The 23611-nt window shown below is 36.5% G+C and overlaps 1 protein-coding gene across 8 annotated transcripts in view; it reads left to right on the top strand.

The window, feature by feature from the left end:
* Window positions 1–23611, top strand: part of LCLAT1 (lysocardiolipin acyltransferase 1) — a 115296-nt gene that overhangs the window by 49938 nt on the left and 41747 nt on the right. For all 8 annotated transcript variants that reach the window (XM_040550700.1, XM_040550699.1, XM_040550703.1 and 5 more), the window contains 4 exons: window positions 257–425; window positions 1933–2131; window positions 9935–10081; window positions 18170–18286. In XM_040550700.1, coding sequence (XP_040406634.1) covers window positions 261–425; window positions 1933–2131; window positions 9935–10081; window positions 18170–18286 — 628 coding nt within the window. In that variant the 5' untranslated portion in view covers window positions 257–260. The remainder of the gene's footprint in view (window positions 1–256; window positions 426–1932; window positions 2132–9934; window positions 10082–18169; window positions 18287–23611) is intronic.

Here is a 23611-nt window from a genome sequence, read left to right as displayed (position 1 = left end):
AGTGGAGGAAATTATGATGTAGCTGGTTCTTACATGACCTCTTTAATATCCCAATGCACCTTACAAATTACTGTGTTTATGGAGTTGTTTTACTGCTGCTGCTTCTGAGGTAGTACATTTTGGTAGCCTTTACTGTTCTTGTTGTATGTTGCTAGACATGAAAAAAAGGAGGAATACTACCTGAAACTGAACTTGTGGGTCTGAAGAGTTATTAATTGGCTTATTTTTCTAACATAATGCCAACTTTGTTTTTCAGAGCCATGGTGTCATGGAAAGGAATATACTTCGTAGTTGCACTGTTCTTGGGAAGTTTTTTTGGAAGTATTTTCATGCTTGGTCCTTTTCTACCTTTGATGTTTATCTCCCCGGCCTGGTATCGCTGGATCACTGACTGTGTTGTGGCCACCTGGCTCACACTTCCAGTGGTAAGTTGCAGTTTGAGCCAAGTTCTGGACAACTGTTCTAAGTCCTACTATTTATTCTGTTTACTAACATATTTGATTAAAACAAAAATTCAACTTTATTATATTTTTGTTAATCAGGCCTCAACTTCCTAACTATCTGTGAAGGCTTAGGCTTTAGCTCAGTCTGTGTTGCAGATTGTCTGTGTGCCTGCTTACAGTCCCCCTCTCCTACAGTTTAATGTATGTATAGATTAACACCACATGATGGTTGTACTCCTGAAAAAGCCTTTTAATATTACCTCTATCCAGTGTCAGATGTTAATCAGAGAAGGGTAGGTGAAGCACTAGGAACCACAAGGGTTCTTTTAAATTGGAAAGATTCCTAAATGAGTCTTCATATAACTCCTGCTTTCAACTGTGCTCCAACTGTCTAATTAAGAAAATAATTTACTGTCTGGTACATTGTTCCTAACCTTCACTGTTCTCATACTTAATCCTTTTAGAATTTAGTACTTGTAGTTGTATTAGACAATTTCAGGTCAAAAAGAACTTCCCATAGAAATGAAGTCTTCCTCACTTACATTGCATCAACTTTGTAGCCAGGAGTCTGGAAATCAGTAACAAAGCTTTTCTCTGAATTGTTCCTGAGGAAAGTATGAATGGGATCCATCTCTTCATTTGTTCTCTGAAAGCCTCATCTGTTCCTCTATGCCTTTTAAGATATTTTTTTTCCCCTGAAGTAAAGTGCTGTATTAGTGCTCAGAAATAGATATCCTGTTCCGTAAGTCATACCTATAAGTAATATCTGTTATCTATCCCCATTTCTTGGGAGTGTGTACCTCTTGTTTGCATCCTCCTAAGTTTTGAGGCTTATTTCATGCTTTGGGATGGCACTTCTTAGATCACTGTCTTCACTGGTTGATGCGTTTTTAAACTGTGGGGTAGAGGCCCAGGCTTCAAGGCAGCACTGTACACTTGTACAGATTTAGATGTACATCACTGTGCCATATTCAAGCTTATTTATTTTTTTGCGCTCTCAGCTGTTCTTTCTGTAGATGGATTCTAGACATTTTTACAGTTGGAAGTCAAGCACATAAACATTGACCATTTGGATCCAAGGAGAAAGCAAGGCAGCTTCAGTTACTTTCTCAGACCTGACAGTATTGAGCCATAGATTATTTGTGCAGCTGTTCTCTACTTAGACTTCATCTGCCAAGTTATGATCCATACTGGTTCCCTTACTTTTATTCCTACATTCTGGGAAAAACAGGGAAAAGTAGTTTAATAGTGGACATGGATCGTAAGAGAATGCTTTTTAATATGTGCTATTTTATTATTGTTTCCTCTTTCATTAAACAGCTGACTGTAGTTGTGGAAAAGCTGTCTTTTTTATTAGAAAACAGAAATCTTAACCGGTGATAATGTGTACGAATAAATGAAATGATGTCATTGAAATTAATTTTTATTGCTAATGTGCTGATGCTTTTCTTCTGGGAGTGAAGTCATGATATTAAGATATCATTTCTAGGCCTTGCTGGAGATGGTGTTTGGTGCCAAGGTGGTTGTCACTGGTGATGGGTTTGTTCCTGGAGAAAGGAGTGTCATTATCATGAACCATCGCACCCGAATGGACTGGATGTTCCTGTGGAACTGCCTGCTGCGATACAGCTACCTCAGACTCGAAAAAATCTGTCTCAAATCCAGTCTGAAAAGCATTCCAGGATTTGGTAGGTCACTAAACTCTTCACCTGGGAAGTAAAATGTGTTTAAAAATTCCTTCACCCAGCACTGTTCATACTCAGTTAAGTTTAAATTCTATTTTAGTATTTAAAAAAAATCTTGTTTAAAATATATGTGGTGTATTGAGCGATTAAATCATATATCTCCCAGAGGACACCTGAACTGCATGCTTAAGCCTTTCTTTTTAAAAAATGGCTACATACTGAAAGCATTTTTTAAAATTGTGACAGATATTTTATGATTCTTTTCAAATTATTTTTCAACACTTTGGTTTTGGTGCCATTTCACCCCATATTGCACATGCTTTTATCATTTCTTTCTTCATTATCCAATCTATACTATTGAGAAGATTTTTAAAAAAAAAAGGGGAAAACACTGTGGGCAACAGCAAAGTTGAGGTTTCGTTTTAATAGCTGTAGTTCTAAATCAAACTCGGTTGCCCAAAATATGCTGTACAGGATATGAAATAATCCATGATGTAAGTTGGGAACAGATATGAGTTGCACATATTTGGAGAAACTATTTTAAATAGACCAAAAACTGTTGCATGAATAGACTTACCTGAAATAAAAGCATCTCTTTGCATTTTATTTCTCTCTGATTTATTTGCCCTTTTATAAAAACTAGCTTGGGCAGGATATGCATCATATTTATGATGTCGAAAGACTAAACTTATTTATGCTTCCCTTTTGCCAGGCCATTTATCTGAATAGATCATTTTGGCAGGATCCCATAAGGAGGGCCTCTGACACTGTTGTGCTTTTATTACACTCACTCACTCGGTGTGTAGTCCTCTAAGTAAGAGCTGCAACTGGGGAACACCCTTCACTTTTTTCTTAACATTCGAACTTAATGTTCAATTTTATGTGAGAGAAAGACATCTCTTTTAACATTACATATATATTTAGATAAATGTTTTCATAATATAGCAGAGATGTTTTGAAATACTGGAATCTGCTTCCTTTGCAACTTTTTAAAGAAATGTTGGGAGATGGAATTCAGGATTATAGTCTGGAAGATTGATAGATTAATCTCCAAAAGTATCCCCTATTTTTTGTGTAACAAAACATTTATATGTGTGCGTACTTAGTATTAGAATGCCTTTAATAAAATTGGAAGGTCAGCTCCAGAGTCTGGGATGTTACATACGCTTGGCAAAATCTGGTTCCTAAAAATATGTCAAGAGTTGTTTAGAAACTGATTTTTTTCGATTCATAGTTAGTACATATTGGTGGGATAATGATACAGATAAGTGTTCATAACAGACAACCCTCTTCATCCAATCAGTGAGAGCAGAATTTCTCCCACTTACCTCTAATGGCACTGCTGTGTTATGTGACAGACCTTTTGTAGGTGTTTGTCAGATTTTGTTGTTGTTTGTTAAACTGTGTCCTGTGGTTTTTGACATAAATGTTTTGCTCATTTTATAAGCTTTTAAAGGCCAGGATGTAACTTGGAAATCAACTGGACAGTTTCAGTGCGCTGCAGCTATGATTTATACTTTAGATATTTGTCATCAAGGTATATTATTTCTGGAAATAACACAGCTATGTAATTTCTTCAAATTCCATCTTTTATATATTTACATGATTTAGTTATAAATACTCAAAAATAGAGGATTATGGAGGCATTGATATGTCAGCTAAATGTAACGCTAATAAATCTTTACCTAATGGTAACCTTACTTTGAGTTTGAGAAATATATTAGATGAAATTGCCGTGTTGCTTTCAGCCCATTTTTCAGACCTTTCTAATGATTTTTTTTGCAGGCATTTCATTTAAAATTGTGTGTAATACAAGGTTTATAATGCAACCCTTTCTTTCATTTCCGTGTCTCTAAAAAGACATAGAGTATTAAGCGTTGCACCTTTGTTATCATAACTACCATCCCAGCTATGGTGTAAAAATTAGGTCTACTAAAGATTATACAGATTGAAGTGGTATATATGACAGGTGAAGGGCAAAGGAACGAAAATAGGTCCAGAGTCCTTGTCACCCCCTTTGTGGGTGAAGAGTGTACAGGTATCATATTTAATGAGTCTGTATAACAAGTAGGCAATTATTTCTGGTTACTTAAAATTGAAGGAGAAAATGTTTCAAGGAGAATCATTGAGTCACTTACTTGGTTCTTAAGTTATTAATTCTTTGCATTCCACTGTATCAAAAAACTTGATTAAATGTGAGCCTTAAAAAAAAAAAAAAAAGCCCAGAAAAATGGATGGTCCTTTCTTCCTGAGAGTGTAGCTTTGGCTTGATAGATTGTGTGCAGTAAAGTGTTCATAAAGCAGTATTACATTTCAGTAGTCTCATTTTCAGAAACTTCCTTGCAGTATTTTGGTACAACTTGCTCAAGTTGGAGCTGCAGGAGACCACTGCTCTGCTCGTAGCTGCTGCTGCAGTTTGTTGCATGACATCGTCATCAGCTAATGACATATTATTCTACAGTGACAGTTTTCAAGGAGAATTTCTAATGTCATTGGCAGTTTCCTGCGTAGCTGACGAGATAGGACTTCTCTACAACAATAGATATATACAATTTAAATCACAGAATGTTAGGGATTGGAAGGGACACTGAAAGATCATCTAGTCCAATCCCCCTGCTGGAGCAGGAACACCTGGATCAGGTCACACAGGAACACGCCCAGGTGGGTTTTGAATGTCTCCAGAGAAGGAGACTCCACAACCCCCCTGGGCAGCCTGTTCCAGTGTTCTGTCAACCTCACTGCAAAAAAGTTTTGTCTCATACTTAAGCGGAACCTCCTATGTTCCAGCTTGCACCCATTGCCCCTTGTCCTGTCATTGGGCATCACTGAGAAGAGCCTGGCTCCATCCTCCTGACACTTACCCTTTACATTTTTATAAACATTAATAAGGTCACCCCTCAGTCTCCTCTTCTCCAAGCTAAAGAGACCCAACTCCCTCAGCCTTTCCTCATAAGGGAGATGCTCCCCTCCCTTAATCATCCTCGTTGCTCTTCACTGGACTCTCTCGAGCAGTTCCATGTCCTTCTTGAGATGAGGGGCCCAGAACTGGACGCAATATTCCAGATGTGGTCTCACCAGTGCAGAGTAGAGGAGGAGGAGAACCTCACTTGACCTACTAACACACACCCCTTCTGATATACCCCAGGAAAGAAACCCTCCCAGTCCTGTTCTAAAGGAATAAAGGAAATTCTTACCTACATTGTATTTCTCTAGTTCAAAGCAGGCTGTCCTTGCTGTGTAGGTATTGTATTTTTGTGTAGAGTTAGAAGCTAATAAAGCCTTACTGAAGTGTGGAATAGGTATCATTATGTATGTATTACATGAGATTTGAAGCTGCATTTTTTATTTTTTTCATCTCTTAAAAAATAATTTAAAGGTCAGTGTGGCTGGGTACTCTACCTAGTAAGTTTCTGCACTACTAACCATTTTGTAAATCTGAAGTGCTTCTACTTTTTCAAGCAATGTTAGTTATGAGAAATGTGTGGAAATTCTATCAGAAATGTGTGAAATTCTTACAAGAAGATAATTTTAGCAAAGAAATGGAACTGCATTGTTTATTTTTTTTAATCTTCACTGTTTCTCTGCTATGTTTTCCTAATCAAAGATGTCTCAAAAATTTGCAAATAAAAAGAATATTTTTTTTCCCTTGTTAAGTAAATGCTGCCTGTGTCAGGAAAATGCCTATTGCCCAGCAGTGTTTAGATGACCAAAAAACACTGTGCAAACAAGCAAAATGTAATTACTTTTGTTGGACAATATGTTGTCCTAAACTAAACAGTAATTAACTGGGCAGCATCTTTCTCTGCAGGCTGCATATGAGCAGGTACTTCCTTCTGCTTATTTGTAAATCTTCCTTGTTAGGAAAAGCTTTCATTTTTTCCCGTTGCTTTATTGAATTCTTGTTCCTCTGTGCCCTCCCACTTGGATCCCCTGTCATGTCTCAAGTCTTATTATGTGTTGTTTTTCCAGCAGCACAGTGCAGACAGGCTGTGGTGAGGAAATCAAAGCAGCAGCCTGTTTTCACTCTATTCAAAGGCTTAAGGCATGTGTCTGCAAGCTTGTGCTGGGTTTCCTCTCTCCTTTGAATGTGGTGGAACAGTGAGCCATGCAAACAGTAGGTGTCTCCGCTGCTGATGTATGGACCAGGATTTTGACTGAAGGCAGGAATTCACATTCATGTCATGCTCTGCTGAAGGCTTTGAAGCTGAATGAATGTGAAAGATTATTGCACTTTCATAGATGGTAAAATAGTTTGGCTCAGGGTGCTGTGCTGGAGGAGCTGGGGAGGAAAACCTCTATCCTTTACTATTGGTCATCTTACTCTTAGATAATCTGTTCTTACTGGAGCAATGAGGGATGTTTTATCTAACTAGGTACACACTTAAAGATAGGGAGGGAAAAAAAAGCTTGCAGAACAATGGATATTATGTTATAAAATCAAACCTGTTTTGTTTGTTTGTTTTTTAAAGACTGGATGCTTCCCAACTCCTTTCTCTGTCTTTCTTCATCCTCACCAACCCTCCTTTCATTACATTACTGCCTGCATTAAATTCTTCTTAGCTTGTATATACCACCACTAAGGATAAGAATGGGATACTGCTGCATATATCTTCTGCTTGAAGGGCATTTGGGCAAGTAAAATAAGAGTCACGCAAGCAGCTGATTTCTTAGTAGCCAGAGGTGGTTTGTAAATTTGATGTTCATGGTGCTATCAAAGAAGGATCACTAGAAGGAGTTTATTACGTGAGCTTACATATAATTCAAAGCCTTGGGTTGCCTGCAGAGAGGCAGGGAGAGGGTGGAATCTGGCAGGGAGGATTCTTCCATGCTCCTTCACTACTGTGGACTAAAATCACACTTTCTCAGGAGCTGCTGACCTGGGAAAATATCAGCAGGCTTTCCGAATGATCATTTCTTTTGCTGCTTGCTTCCCTTCCTTCCACTTACAGCCTCTGCTACAATGAGAATTTGAGGACTGAAGAACTTAGGCCTGATGTGTGATACCAAACAATAAAATGGTTTAGCGCGGTACAGTTTTTATATACATTAATTTATGGGTAATGATTAGGGTACATAAAACATACAAAAAGTCTAGGTTGTGAGGTAAGAACGAGTGGAAAATACCAGAACGACCACAGAACTTTCCTAACGTGTTTTTCCACTCTGTCCCATGGAGCCTGCTGTGTCCTCAAAGTTGTAAATGCTACAAGGCATTTCTGTTCCTGCTTAGAGGGTTTTTTTTTCCCCCCTTGCTGTGTCCATTTTTATGAATTTAATTTTAGATTTGGTACCCTCTAGAGTAACTGCATGTTTTGGCACTATTTGGTATTTGGCAAAAATTGCTGTGAGAAAGTGTCCTCTTTTATATAACATACTTACAAGTAGGAAAATGAAGCTCTGTTTTGTTCAAGTTAAAATACTGGGGTTTGCTCCATTGTAGTAAAAGATATCGTAGCAAGTAGAAAGCGGTTAAATGCCAGAACAGAGCGTATTTAAATTATGTAAGTTATATTTCAGTTACTTTAAAATTGACCTTTTTTCCTGCAAATGATTTGTTTAAATACATGTAACCTCATCTGATAAAGCTGTACAGGTACTTCTTGACACCGGGCACATGGTATATGCATAGATGCACATAAGATTTTGTGGTCAAAATTTTGTGTTGTGTACAAAGGGTTTTTAACAAACACAGTGTATGAATTTGCTAAACTACATTCCGAGCATATTCTTTCTTAATTCTCATGCTCATTTCCAGTATTCAGTTATCTGGATATCATTCCTTATTTCAGGGTCCAAGACTCATTAGGTGCAGATTGCAGAAGGTATTGTAGTTATGTGGGCTTCATCTGCTTAGCTGATTTAAAAATAAGAAGTATCGATCCCACAATACAGGTTACAAATCTTTAATAGTACAATTAATGATCCTGTCCAATATAGAAGAGATTATACATCCTGGTTAACATATTATCCAGGCTGAATACTTATGAAGTTGATTTAAAAACTGGTGACTTTAATAAATGTTTTTCTAGCATATGCTCCTTGTAAGAACAGAATACAAATGAATACATGTAAAGAGGAGCTGAAATACACTACAAAATGTTATGTAATCACCATCAAAGGAAAAACAGACTTTGAGAACTGTGGTAAACAAAGAAGTGAGTAGGAAGCTGTGATGTTTTTGCTTCATTGTAGAATATCTTTCTGCAGGTTTTTTGATGAAATACAAGCTAGCTAAGTACAGCGAGTGGCTGGAAAGTTGTCCTGCAGAAAAAGACCTGGGGCACTGGTTGACAGCTAGCTGAACATGAGCCAGCAGTGTGCCCAGGTGGCCAAGAAGGCCAACAGCATCCTGGCTTGTATCAGAAATGGTGTGGCCAGCAGGACCAGGGAGGTGACTGTCCCTTAGTACTTAGCGCTGGCGAGACCAGCTTCTGTGTACTGTGTTAAGTCTTGGACCCCTCACTGCAAGAAAGACAATAAGTTGTTGGAATGCATTCAGAGAAGAGCACAGAAGCTGGTGAAGGGACTTGAAAAGTCCTATGAGGAGCGGCTGAGGGAACTGGGGTTATTTAGTCTGGGGAAGAGGAGGCTGAGGGGGACCTTATTGCTCTCTACAGCTACCTAACAGGAGTTGCAGCAAGGAGGGTGCTGGTCTCAGGTGACTAATGATAGCAAGGGAGGAAATAGCCTCAAGCTGGGGGAGGTTTAGATTTGATATTAGGAAGAATTTTTTCATGTAAAGGGTGGTCAAGCATTGAAATGGAGCGCTCAGGGAAGTGATAGAGTCTCCAACCATGTGGATGTGGCAGTAAGGGACATGGTTTAGTGATGGGACTTGGTTGGTGAGTTTGGTGGCTGGACTTGATGATCTCTTAAGGGTCTTTTCCCAACCGAAATGATTCTGTGATTCTATGAATGTTCCATTTACTTCTGGGCCTTGTTGAAGAAGAGTGTGTCATGGGATTGTGATGGAGCTGGAGCCCTGATTTTTTTTGTCCTGCTGTCTGATATAGTGCACAGAACTTTTAATCTAATGTGATGCATTATATAGAAAATTGTGCCAAAAAGACAAGTGTTCATTGAAGATAATGGTGTGTGACCCCTGAGCTGCAGTCTTAAATATTGCTGTAGCAGTTTCATTTATTGAAATACATTATACTGTCATTTTGATATAAAGCTGTAAATCTTATCAGTTGTCTTGTATGTTAATACAGTGAATGTCACATTTTTATATAATCAAACGTGATAAACAACTTTGTATTTTCTTTTATTTGTAATGAAAATTATAAGAATGTATATGTAATAAAGCCAATAAAAGAATAAATATTATTTGCACAACACTCATGATTAACATGTACTTCTAAGGGCTATACTATCTCTATATAATGCTGCTTTACTTTATCCTGTAGTGCATCACTCAAATGTTTGTCCAAAGGGGCATTGGGACATTTCTTCTATTGAGAAATCAGTGTTGGATGTTACATTGAGGGTCATGGTTTTAAACATTTTGTGACATCACTGACCCTACTCTTGCTCTCTAGAAAGCTTTTCTAATTCCGGTAACTTAGGTTTTTCAAAACTGTAGCCACTCAAAATTTAATTAGATTTATTTATTTAGATTTTGCATTTTTTTGTTTCCTATTCCAAACTCCTATTACGCAGTAACTAAATGGCTTTATTTAGAGGTGAGGACAGGTGAGTGGAAAATAAAATGTATCTAATGCAATTTGTGAAATATTTTGTAATAACAGATACTGTGGAAGTATCGGAATAAAATGTTACTAAAAATTTATTTTTAAACTTCAGGTTGGGCAATGCAGGTTGCTGCCTTTATTTTCATTCAGAGAAAATGGGAAGATGACAAGAGTCACTTTGAAAAAATGCTGGACTATTTCTGTGACATTAATGAACCACTACAGCTCCTTATCTTTCCAGAAGGAACTGATCTCACAGGTACGCTACATTTGTTATCTTCTTGTGGAGTGGTCAGTCATGAAGATTCCCTTTTGTTTCTGGTAATAGTTCAAAAAAGTCACTATTTCAATATTGCAGGAGCAATAGTGGGTTCTTATAGACAGTATAAATTGTTGTTATTAATCATCATGTGCTGAGATATCTGATAGGCACAATCATAGTCCCATTGAGAGGTCTAGCCAGCCTTCCTAAAATAACTGTTATATTTCAAAAGCATCTCGTGATTGAAATAGCTTTGTATTGATCGGTTCTATCTGTACATTGTATTGACAAAAATAGGTTTCAAGACCTGGAATACATCACTTTTCTGTTTCTATTTTCCATACGATTTGGGTGAATAGTGCAAATTGTTTTAGACCAATGGAAGGGTGATTGAAGATAACAATTGATGATTTTATTAGATTTCTTGCTCAGTGTTTTAAGAGGAGAAAATGGAGATACTTGTTCACTAGGCCATGTAAACTGTCTGTGTTTGACTCTCAACAAAAATAGAAAATAGACCTAAAACAAATGTTAACATTATCACAATAGTAAATTTAATGAGTTTAATCCTACAATATTTGCTTAATTCTTAGTAAAATATCTGCATTAATGTAGGTCTGTCGTGCAGCATCTGTAGCAAGCTGCTCACCAGTGTTGAAGAAGACTCGAATGTCAATAAAAGAAAGCATTTTATGAATGCTCTGTGGTTCTTCATGTGTGCAACAATATTTGATAAGCATCATCTTTAAAAAGAAAATCAATTACGATTAGAATGACTGGTGATGAGTACTAGTACTACTGTTGGCTGGTGGTGATGGTTTCCCCCAGTTCATTGAGTAGCTGTGTAAGTACAAACGTATGCGCAGTCCAGGGAAGATGTGCTGCAGGACAGAGTGATGGGCTGGGATGGTAGGGTGCTGGTTTTTTTGGGAGCTCTGTTGGCCTCTGATGTCGTAAACTGTCCAGTGTTTACAATGCTAGGTTCCTGTCAGTAATAAATGTCACCTTGGTATTTTGTGGTATTTCTTGGTGTTTCTTAGAAGACGCTTTGTAGTAATTTACAAAGTAGTACCAAAAAAAAATAAAAAAGATTTAAAAAATTGTGCATAATAAGATGTATAGGGACAGGCATGCGTATACCCCCCTTTTTTCTCAAAGTAAATAGCTATCCCTATGTAATGGTCTTCACAGGAAACATCAGCTCATGTATTTTAAAATAGTGTAGAAGACAATACAAAAATCCCTTTGCAAGCTAATCCAATCAATGTTAGTGCAATATGTGAACAAAATAATGTCTTAATGTAATTTGTGTAACGTTTTGAAATATGATTTTCAGAGAGCTGTTATATTATTGATGTGTTAGCATCTGTTGCAATCTCATGTTCTATCTTTTAAAATGAGAAATGAAGGTTTGTGCTCAATGGATGCTCAATATCACAGGGAACATTTTTCAGAAACGGAGGGAATGTTTTCTGCTAATGACTTCTGATAACAAAATTCTTCTAGTGTTTAAAATTAAAAACAATATTCCACATATACTTCACTGAAAAGGAGAATTGCTGTGCAGCTCTATGCTACTATAATTTTTTATCCTCTCCGAGACCATATGACAATGATAGATCTACTCCTCTTGATGATAAATTGTATAATGTTTTCAGGTATTTGAGAATGAAAGATTTCAAGGGAATGTAAAGTATGACATGGCCCACTGCCTGACCTCAAGTTGGTGAGGTACTTTGCATTCAAAGATGCTACATAAATTTAAAAAGTAGTAATATCACGAACCCTGAACAATGTATTTGCAGACTGTATTTATAGGCTTTGAAGTAATAACTAGATACTTATTTCTGATAGGTTGGTCATCTTTTCATTCTGGAATACTTCAAACTTAAAGCTAAATTCATCAAAGGTATTTCATTGTAGCTGCTTAAAAAGAAGCCTAACTTTCTGAAGCCTTGATGAAAACAAACTACTATAAGTATAGTGCTTCTGGGAAGTTAAAATATAACCATTTTGCTCACTCTTTTATTTTTTTAGGTGTTCCTTAGAAGACTCTCTGTAGTAACTATTTACAAAGCAGTAACATTAAAAAGTGGCTGTATTGCTCTTGGCCTGGTAAAGCCTCATTGCGTATGTCTGCACCCCTAGATGGTCACTTCTTCACTCCAATTTTTCATTTTTTTCATGTTTCCTTCCATGTAACACTGCCACAAATCTCTCCTCAGCACAAGGCGTAATGTGCTGTGGCTCATCCTTACCAACACGCGTTACCTGACAGACAACTGCATGCTGTGCGAAAGCCTAACAGGCTAAATACCTGTGGAGCTTATGCCAGCTTTTCACATCATTAAGATCTCTGTTATTGGGGGTTCCCCTTTGTTCTGCCATTAATTTTTCTAAAAACTTCAGTGGAGCTTAATTATCTATGAATCTCTTGTCTCTGTCAAACTATTTTGGCAGGTGTCAGTAACTTCAAAAGTTAAGGGGAATGGGTGGACAAAGCAGGAGTGCACAGACCTTTTTGCTTTAAGGAACAGCTGAAAAAAAAAAGTCCAAACTTTGGCAGTTGTGATGTGAAACACAATATTTTGTCTAGAAGGTAACACAGACCTGCAGTTGGATTTTCTCTTTTCTATTAAAGTTCAAGTACCTTACTAATGCACAAAATATCATAAAAGCACTGGTAGAGTTTTATTTAACATGTAATAGTTTGAAAATACCACAGATAAAAACAATTGCTTAACTTTTTCTGTTAACTAAAAACAGTTACTAACAGTAACTGTGAGCCAATATAGCTATTAAGCTCTCTATATAAACCTCTGATAATAGATAAATGGGGATTTTTTTTCTTTCTTCGAGAGATTTCTGGACTACACATTTATTTTTTCACTGCCTCATACCATCATTTGAGAGTACTTGAAATCATAAGAGTATATGCATGCTTTTATCACAAGTCAGATTAAAGGAGAACATAGTACATAATATTCAAATTTCAGGTCACTAGTAGTAGCAAAAAAAAATAAAACAAAACAGTTGAGAGTCGATTAGTAGTAGTTATATTAAAGTTGTCCAAGTTGGCATTCCAGTAGAATGATGAGGGAAATTCATCACTCTTTTGGGTGACATCCAGCAAAATACATCAGTCTAGATAAAGATGAATATGTAAAAGCATGTGAGCTTGTTCTTTCAAGGTGAATTAGTACTGCTTACATGTTTCATGGGAAACACAGACTTCTCTTTTTGTTGGGTACAGGTCTTGGAGCTGTAGATCCCAATATTCTTTAGACTAATACAAATGAAGCTTGTTAGTGTAAATTCCAGACATTTTTGTTTCAATTCAAAACTAGATCATAAATTAAAAATATAAACGGATATAATTTGATTTAAAAATATTATGAATTTGTTCACATTTTCTCCTCTGGTTTTCAGGGGTTAAAAAGCAATTTTAACTTCCTAAAGATTTATAACATGAAGATGAGAGAAATGTGTTAGGCATCATTTCTTACTCTGGTAAACTTCAAATGAAATTCAGAGGTATGGTGCTTTTATGAAATTGCTGACATAGGAACCTTTCCAATAACTTCAAACAGTAATGCAATTAATGGGATTTAGTGACATTTTTTAGATAAATAGGGAAAAAATATTATCAAGTGATATTTCAAAGGCAGCACAGAAGCAAAAAAAAAAAAAAAAAGAAAAGAAAAGTATGAGGTTGTGGTTATAACCCTTAAATTCTTTTTCTTTTGTGTAAGTTGACAAGTGCACTGCAGGCTGAAAAAGACAGTTTAAACTGAAAAATATGACTGCAGTAAACATGCAGGAAACAGATGACTTCAGTGGGCTTCAAATGATAATGCTTTTCTTGCAGTGTATCAACACAATTTAAGTGCTTGAATGCATCCTTGTTTTAGCATGTATTTTTGTTGGAGTACCTGTATAAAAATCTGAGCTAAGTATTCATTTAATTTAAGAGTCACAGAAATTACTGCATAGTATGCAGATTAAAAAAGTTACCACGTGACATAATTATTAACCTAAATAATAGGACCAGGCAACAACGTAGTGAAGGTTTTGTATCCGTGTGTATGTAGCTGTTCTAATAAGGGTCATATCTGACACATACAGGATTTTCATGTGACTCTTAAAGAGAATGAATTCCTCATGGCATTGAATGTTTGGCCTGTTTTGTCAATAAAGCTAAAGGAATGTGGCACGATCGTAGCTGTTAGATGGAGGTAGCAGACACCCCTAGTTACACTGTACATATTAGCATTTGAAATCTTGCTGGACATTCCTTGCCTTTAGAATTTGTATCACTTTTGAAACCTATAAATGAAGTTTGTCCATAAAAATAGATCATTCTTCTTAGTCCTTCCTTTTTATAGGAGAAAATGGAACCAAGGAGTTAAAATGCAAAATGGGCCTAATAGCAATGATGAGTAAAAACTTAGGAGGTAGATTTACTTTGGCTTAATTACAGAGGAAAAAATGAAATATTTGTTTCTAGAAAGCAATGCTTACTCATTTTTTTCTGAGTGAAGGAGCAAGAGAGAACATTACCCTTAGCCAACTGATGTGAGTGACCTTTTGGGATCAGAGACACCTAAATCAAGCTCAGTTCCAGTCCCTGCTTCAAGACCTGCTTTATGCAATTTGTATTAGAATTGGTTGGAAGCAAAACACAGAACATACGTTTCCTCTTTTTAAGGAAGTGTTTTCATCATCAGACTTGCAAAGGCATCCTACACTACTTTTCTTTTTTTTTTTTTTTTTTTTACTCTTCTGCCTACAAATATTGCAGTCTTGACTGCAGAATGTTGAAGCATCTACACAAGTTTTATAGCGTTGACAGTATAGCCTGGTCTACTGATTAAGAGATTTTAAAGAGCAGTTTGTTGTGTAAATTCTCTTTATGTACAAAGAGGAGGGGAGGATATAAACATGTTTCTAATTTCCTGAATCAGTTTTCTAAACTCTAGATTTCATATAATGTGGAACAACCACCTTATTGCCTTTTGTTGAACCCTGTACTAAGCAGGAGACTTGCTCTGAATTCCCCCCAGAACATTTAGGCACTGGTGTCTCACACTCAGATGCCAAGCAGCAGTAGGCATCAAGGTGCTTGCATCAGGTAAGATAGCAGTCAGTACATTTGTACATAAATATTAGCAGAATAACATACTGTTTTTTTCTGTTTGTTTGTTTTTCCAAGTGCCAGGAGAGGCAGGATGGGGAGGAAGAGTATTATGCTTGCTTTTTGGTATAGTGAAAGTCTATCCTGTCCTTTCAGGATAGCATCAAAAACCCTTCAACCTTCCAAAATTGCTGTAGTTCTCTGGGTCTTCCTTTCTACCCGTTTTAAAAATAGGAGTGATGTTTTCCCTTTTCCAGTCACTGGGGACTTCACCTGACTGCCAGGACTTTTCAAATATGATGGAAAGAGGTTTGGCAGCTACATCAGCCAATTCCCTCAGGACCCTGGGATGGATGTCATCAGGCCCCATAGACTTGTAGCTGTCTATAAGTAGCTGAATAGTGTTGGCTAGAACACCATTGTCTGGTTGTTTATGTTTTTAGAACGGAATTATAATAAAAGGAAATTTGGAAGATGTTTATGGATGTTTACAGTGAGTTTTTTCCAGTACAAGGAGGTGAATAAGGATGTTTGAAGACAATGGGCAATGGAGGTCCCAAACCTTTTTTACAGAGCAAATTAGTTCTTGTTTAGAAAAATAAGCTGCCTGTTCATTTTTTTTTTTTTTTTCCTGTGGTGCAAATAGGATTGTTCTGCAAACACCAAGAAGTTTGTTTTTATCCTGCCCTTTGAAATACAGTTCTACTGAGCGGACATATAGACTTACATCTCAAAGCTTTGACTGACCTGATTTGCAGATTGGAAATGTTCCAATTTGAAGAAGTTGGATGTCCTTTAAAAGAAACAACACATTAGCTTAAAAACTTTGCTATAAATTAATTTCAAGCATGTACTTGAATCACCACAGAATCTGGAAAGGAGCTTTTGACTTGTCTGCTTTTTAAAGGAAAACTCCTCGTCATCAGTGTAATTTCATAAAGAGTTTAGGTTGCTGAGCTAATAGTACAATACAGTTATGGTTAAGAGGTAGAATCCAGCTTTTCGGTGGAACATTTAATAGTTACCAGATTGCTCTCTCTTTCTCTGCCACTCCAAGCCTTGATTGATTCCTTGTTCAAGTTTTGCCATAAGAAGCAGGGATCCTAAAGGCAGGTTCCCTCACTGATTCACCATAGTCCGTTTCCAAAATTGAATGAAGTAGCAGTCGTCTAGCAGACAAAAACAGATACTCTGATCATATGATGAATGACATAATGCATATGCCCAAGAAAAGATTAATTTATGTAGCCATCTATAATTTTAGTATCTCACATTCTGTAATTTTAACAGTGCTTTTAAAGAGGTAATATTTTCAAATGTTTGTACATTTTGGCAATTTGTTAAGAATTAAATCTTTGGATGCTCTTTACTGAATTGCTTACCTACTGTGCAGTAGTTTTCCTTTCCTCCAAATCACATGGTCAGGAGAACTGTGCAGATAATCTTATTATGGATAATCTATGTGGATAAAAAGCATATATATAACGTGTTACCTTGTACAGTTAACGATAGGTTACAGTGGAAAAATTCCTCAGTATACTGCTATGGTATAGCATTTATTCATAGGTAGCTGTTACTTTATGAGAGACCCACATTTTCTGGTAAACCCAAGAGCTCTTGTATTTTAGGGTAAAAAGAAAGATGGATCAATGTAAAAAAAGGCATATCATACTGCTGTTGCTGATTGGTCCACATGTGCTATTGCTCCTTTACAGGGAAAAATTATGATAAGTGCAAGGAAAAGAGCTTACCTATAAGTATCAATTCTGTTAAGTTATTAAGCAACAGTATTTTTTTCCATCAGTTTATTTTTCATCTCTGTTGAGGTTAACTCTGGATACTTTGAGCTGTTTCTCCTGGAGAAAGATTATATATTGCTTAGGCAATGATTTTGTTCCACAGACGTTGCTGGGATTTCATCTTTTACAACATCTGTAGGAGTCTATATAAAAGCTAGTTATTAAAGAAGTTAGTTGAGAAAGTTGAATTTTTTCATGTTGCCATGGGAACGTTGTATTTGTCCTTTGTCTTTCGGTTCAAGATGAGGTGCAGAAGTACCCGCAGTGAAGGGGTAAGTGCAGCCATCAGAGGCTTTTTGGCTGCTGACTTTTGCTTTGAAGAGTCTCTGTATGAGAGCACAAATTGCTTCCTCTCCACTTGTCTTCAGAAAAAGCACTTTGGTGTCTATGTCTTCCTGCCCTAGTGGGCTCTGTAAGCAGTTGTAAGAATTGGCTCTTAAAAACTTTTATTTGTTTTGCTCTGGAGAGAATTCTTTCTGCCAGAGTTTTGAAATCCATGTGTCAGGGGGTTTAGCCAGGTGGCTTTCCAGATCCTAGCTTGTGTTGTGTGTATAGTAAGAAGGATGTGTTGTGGCACTGGGCACTAGGTCAAAAAATTGAAGTGGGTTATGTGTGTGCAGCACAGGGCGATGAATAACTTATATCAAGCTCAAAATGAAGGAGTAAAATACTGTTTTAATGTGTTCAATTAACTGTTTTCCTCCATTTAATGTTTTCTTTCCAAAATAAGTTTTCATTGAACTCAAGGTATTTCTATACATAATGTCAAACCTATATTGCTGTATGTCGTGCCTTTGACTTCAAAAAAAGTTAGTGAACTCGTTAACACATTTCACTTTAAAATGGGTATTGAAGCCTAGGAAGACGATTAAATTTTAATTTCTAGATTTCAGATTGCATTTCATAAATATGAAAGACTTTCTAAGTATTTTCTGAGATTTAATAACAGGGTAAAAAGGCTTTTCTTGCAATCCACATTGCTCTTCATAATACCAAAATATATATCTAGCCAGAAGCACCTTGCAGTCTGTCTCCGTCTGAAAAGCTGTTTCACATCTGTGCTGTGTGAACTGCTGTCATATAAGAATTATATTTAAATCTTGGTCTACATACACACTAATAGAAAATGGTAATTTTTATTCTCTCTTTCAGAAAGTACCAAAGCCCGCAGTAATGACTTTGCTGAAAAGAACGGACTTCGAAAATATGAGTATGTCTTACATCCACGAACTACAGGATTCACATTTGTGGTGGAATGTCTACGGGAAGGTAATCCTGCTCTGTGGTTGTACACACTTCTTTGTCTGTAAGATAACTGCTCTCACCACAGCTGTAGAAGTTGATATTCACGAGGCTGCTTGATTTGATTTCAGGGATGCATTACGTATACTGATCACACAAAAAAGGTTTTGTTTGCAACCGTACTTAAAATGATTGTAACGTGGAGAGATTTGAGAGAGTTGATACAGGATACTAATATCATCACAAGATATGTAGCGTACAAGAACAATACTTTTGCATTTTTTAAATAGTGTAGTTTGTTTAGCAGTCTACCCCAGGAAAATAGTGAAAAAGAACCTAAGGAATTTCAGCCTTATTGTCTGTACCATTCCTTAATCCCAACAGGGTGGTTGCAGGGTTCAGTCTTATGTCATGCAGACGTGTACTACGCTGCCCTCTCTCAAAAGTAGAAGGAAAATCTTTCTGAGGGCAGAGAATGAACACATCAGTGTGTTCAATGGACAAGGGGAATGCTGAGCAACATGCAGATGCAGCAAGTCAGCTGCCCAGTGCTGCTAGCTTTTCCAGGCAATGGTGATTTGGAGAAGCTGTGTGAAATACGAGTTATGTTCCTTGGCAGGTCAGTGGGTGAGAGAACGTGTGGTGCTTGCTTTTTACCTAGAAATGATCTTCCATCCCTGTATTCACCTGGTGTTAGAGACTGAATCCAATTCCCAATATCAAGGGAACAGAGTATAGAGGTGCAATTGCTTGTTAGAATGAAACATCTGGGGGTTGTTCTGGAAATGGGCATTTTGATGAGACTTCTGCTAGTCTCTAGGCCATAACAGTGTAACCATTATAACCATACTGATATGGCAGCGATTCAAATACAGATGAGTGAATATTTATAGTGTATATGAATGCATGGTTGAAGAAAATAAACATGTGCAGTAGATATAAAGTGACTTATTTATAGGCTCGTTCTTCTGGGATAAGTAATTCCAAATCTTTACCACATATTGGTTATTCTGCCTGCCAAAGGGAGAAATTTGAGATTATTAAAAAGAATAAGGACCTGCTGGTAGGTTTTTCCTTACTAGAATCTTTGCTTGGCTTTTAGAAGTGGAGTTGACTTGCATTTTGCCTGATTTCTACTGAACAGATACACCAAAATCACAGCAAATACTTTGATATTTTCTCCAACTGGACACTCTCTGTAAAGGACTATGTATCTGTTTGACCATAGATATAGTCAATATATTTTTGACCATCTGACATTCAGCAGACATCTTAGATTTTCCTGTATCTTGAATGTTTATTATTAATTTGCTGTAATGAAAAATTTGTCATACATGAAATTTCAAAAAGTTGTTTTACTTAAAATTTTCAGCACTAGATTAACCTATTGCATAATAATATTTCTAGCCTGGAATAAATTTTAAGTTAAAGGAATGTTTTCAACCTGAAATATTATCAACTTAAAAAAATAGTAGATTCTATATTTACCTCAGAAATGAGCTTTATGGTTATACAGTCATTTTCTAATTTTATAAGAATACTTTTCTTTTTTACGAGAGATGCAGAGATTGTCTCTTGTATGAGAGATCTATGCAAATTAGGCTGTTGGGTTATAAAAAGGAAAATATTTGAAGGTGATTAGCTAATTTTATGCATCACAAAGCTGGAGGAAAAATCAAAAACATTCTTAGACTTTTTTTGTCCAGGCTTTCCAATGCTTTAAGCTCTACTTCTCTTTAAGGCAGGGAAATATTATGTGAAATATTAATGTCCCTCTAGCATTGAATTCACTAGTTATTTGGTAGAATAATAGGCATTATAAGCTACAAACATGACAACTGTAGAGTATTATGTAGTAACGTATGTGTGAGAATGTAGTTCAACTAGCATTTTAAAATATTAAATTATTATTTATTAATTTGAGACTTCTTTTTTAATTGTTTGCAAGTGTGCCAGATATGGACCATTTATGCAGAAGTATTTTATTTACATGGACAACCCAAATGTAGTCACTTTACTTTAAAACACTTTAGAGTATTACAGACCTGCATATATATACACTATTTTATATGTAAAATGTAGATGTCCAGGTGGTCATCTGTACAGATATAGATGGCACATAGCATTGCTACCTGGCATTATCATGCAGCTCTGGTTTGACTCATTATTTATACTACTTGAGTGCCTTTCTTACAATTCTAATTTCTGATACCAGCAGTAATTTAAAAACAAAACAAAACAAAAAAACACCTCAGGATTGTTAAGGACAGGGTGTTTACACTCTCCCTGTTTCAGGACTGTCATCATGCTGCAATAGTACCAATAATGATAAATATAGAGTTGTTTCCTTTCTACTGCTCATAATAGCAAGCTGAAAGCAGTGTGTGTGACTTTAACATGGATGAGGGAGCGGTGGAGCCTTGAACATCATGTTTACATGTTTGAAAGTATTTTTATGTCCAGATGACAAACTTATTGCCCTGCAGCTCTCCTGTGAATACATTTTGTCTCATGGCTGTTTTCCATTTCTAAGGCTCAAGTGTCTTAACTTTAGGTCTGAGCACATTATTTTGCTCCCAAAATAGGCTGAGGAAGAGAGGGGGAGAAATATCATTAGAAGTTTAACTGCTTTTTGAATGTTAAAAATAATAATAATAATTTGACAAGAACACTTTTTAATATGCATAGATAGAATTACCTGTTATTACCTAAAAATAACTATTAGCAACCCTTCTGAATAGGAAATGAAGAATTGGGGGAAAAAATAACCTTCAGTTAAATGTTGCTTGTATCTTAGCTAGGGAGTTGCTTCCTAGAGGAAGCACTAGCTAAACACTAACAACATAACCCTGGTGGCTATCAGTCCTTTGCTCTCCATAGGTGGCAAAAATTTCTGAGCCATGAAAATTGATTTTTGCCAGTGATAACGAACACACAAATTCCTCTGGCCTTCTTCTCGCTCTTCTATGGTCATTATTTCAACTACCTGATTAAATTAAATTATTAAATGCTGCTAAGGTGGTTCCTAAGTAATTTCTGAGATTATGGGAGCTAAAAAAAATATATATCTACTTAACCTGCTTTGGCAGGGGGCTTGACCCGATGATCTTTCAAGGTCCCTTCCAACCCCTTCAATTCTGTGATTCTGTAACCTCCACCAAACAGACTGGCAAGAAAATTCTGAATCAGCACCTGGTAAAAAGTTATTAGAGCTTTCTGCTGCATTTCTTTGGGTGTAATTCCAGATCTTTACCACATATTGGTTATTCTGCCTGCCAAAGGGAGAAGTTTGAGGTTATTAAAAAGAATAAGGACCTGCTGGTAGGTTTTTCCTTGCTAGAATCCTTGCTTGGCAAGGAAGAGTTGAGAAGTAGAAGTAGTGAGCATAGGTGAGCATTTTTGGAAATACAGAGTCACAACATGTTTTGATGTGAATAAGCAATGGAAAACAAACTCGAGACACCAAAATTAAGACTGGTCATGATTTTTTTTTTTAAAGTAATCATTATATACCTCTCTTTGATCATTGCCTAAATTCTTATCAAACCCCTTTTTTAAGCTTGAGACTCAGAATAGATGTCACGCATGGAGTTACTTTTGGCAGAACATGGATTAAGGGATATCTTTACAACCTGTGGGATTTTGAAAAATGACAGAAATATTCAAAAATTTAAACAATACTTTTATAAGCATGCCTTTAACAAGGTTAATTGAAACCACTTGTGGTTTATGTAATGCTCTTGATGATCTGGTTTAAGATCCTTCTCTGAAAGGTCAAGAAGGTTAATCAGAAATTAAGTATAGGTTTTCAGGCCTGGTTGTATTTCATAAAGTTTTCCTAACATTTCAAATTAAGTTGAAAGTTCACACGTCTCTAGTATTATGTTTCAAAGAGATTGAAAATGATACCATTGAATTTGATTCAATACTGTCTGGATTCATTGAATTGCATATATTATCTTGATATAATATCTGTAATTGTAGTCAAATAGTCTGTCAAGAGAAAAAAGTAGTTTATGAATGTTTTCCTAAACTTGCCTCATGGCCTTTAAGTATTTTCTCAGGACTAAATAAACAGTAAGTGTTAAGACAGAGCTAAGGTTTTAAAGCATCGTTAGAAGATTGTTCATACTTTTGCAGGCAATCATTTCTGTCAACGTTAAATTTTAATTGACCTCTTTTTGATACTTACTATATGTCTATTAACAGTCTTTAATACCTGGATGTCATTCATTCCTTCAAATGTAAATCAAAGTAATACTAATTTCAGAGGGCATTATATTTGTGTTTTTTAAAGGAAAATTGACGCAGGTGTGAAATGTGGGTCTGTAATAACTCTCTTGATTGAATAAAATGCTTAGGCAGGTTAGGGTTAGTGTTAGGGTTAAGGGCTGTATGGCTGAGTGTATAAAATATGGTGATTCCTACTCTGATACGCAAAGTTTGTTTCCTCTTCACATAAGCATTGAGTGAGGCATGCAGGTCTTGAGAAGTGTCTGCTCAATTACCATCAGAGGTTTTATTTGATGCAATGGAACCACAGTAAAGCAGGTCTTCAGCAGTTTTCATGTTCATGCCCACTTTGTATTCTGTTTAACAGAGATGCAGTACATAGAAAGGACCCATATCACATCACAGTAAGGTCTAGATATGTTGTTTTAATGAAAGCTATCCTCACTTTTTATAACTGAACAGATTTCTGACTCCCAGAATGATACGCTGGGCCACTACCAAAATCTCTGTGGGTTTTGTGAGGCCAGAGCTTGTACACTGACCGGCACTGCTAAGCAGTGCAGCCTCTCAGACCAGCTCTGACCTATTTCTAGTGGTTGTTCTGTGCATGTGTCAGCTGAAACCACCTTGTTTTGAAAATAGGAAGGTATAAGTGGCCACATGAAGTCCTCAATCAACTGATTTCACATGCATGTCCGCCAGATTTGCAAAGATTAAGCAACAACTCTAAAGCATCATTCCTCAATGCAAGGAAATTCTTTCTTCCCAAGCTGTTTTGCTCTGTGTATGTGTGCCTCCCAGAGTCATTTTATGAGTAAGACTGATAGTTAGGAATTGCAGAACTGCTGCGAAAGAGCTTAGAGCAATTCTTTAGCTGAAAATGCAGTATTAAAGCTTTACTGTTTGGCATTGTAACTGTAATTGTACTTTCATACTTCCAGAATTGTGCTAACCATCAATGATTACCAAATCTTGCAAATATCTGCATGAGCACACTTTGGCATCACCTCAGAGCAGGCACCGGTTTTCTGTCAGATATTTTCTGGCCTGCAATGCACATTTTTTCTTCCCTTCGATTTTTTCATGTATTGCTGGAGCAGTATTCACCTCACCACCTCA

Source organism: Cygnus olor, chromosome 3, assembly GCF_009769625.2.
Source record: "Cygnus olor isolate bCygOlo1 chromosome 3, bCygOlo1.pri.v2, whole genome shotgun sequence".
Lineage (NCBI taxonomy): Eukaryota > Metazoa > Chordata > Aves > Anseriformes > Anatidae > Cygnus > Cygnus olor.
Note: the sequence above shows the minus strand (reverse complement) of the source record. Positions and strands in the feature narration are given on the sequence as shown.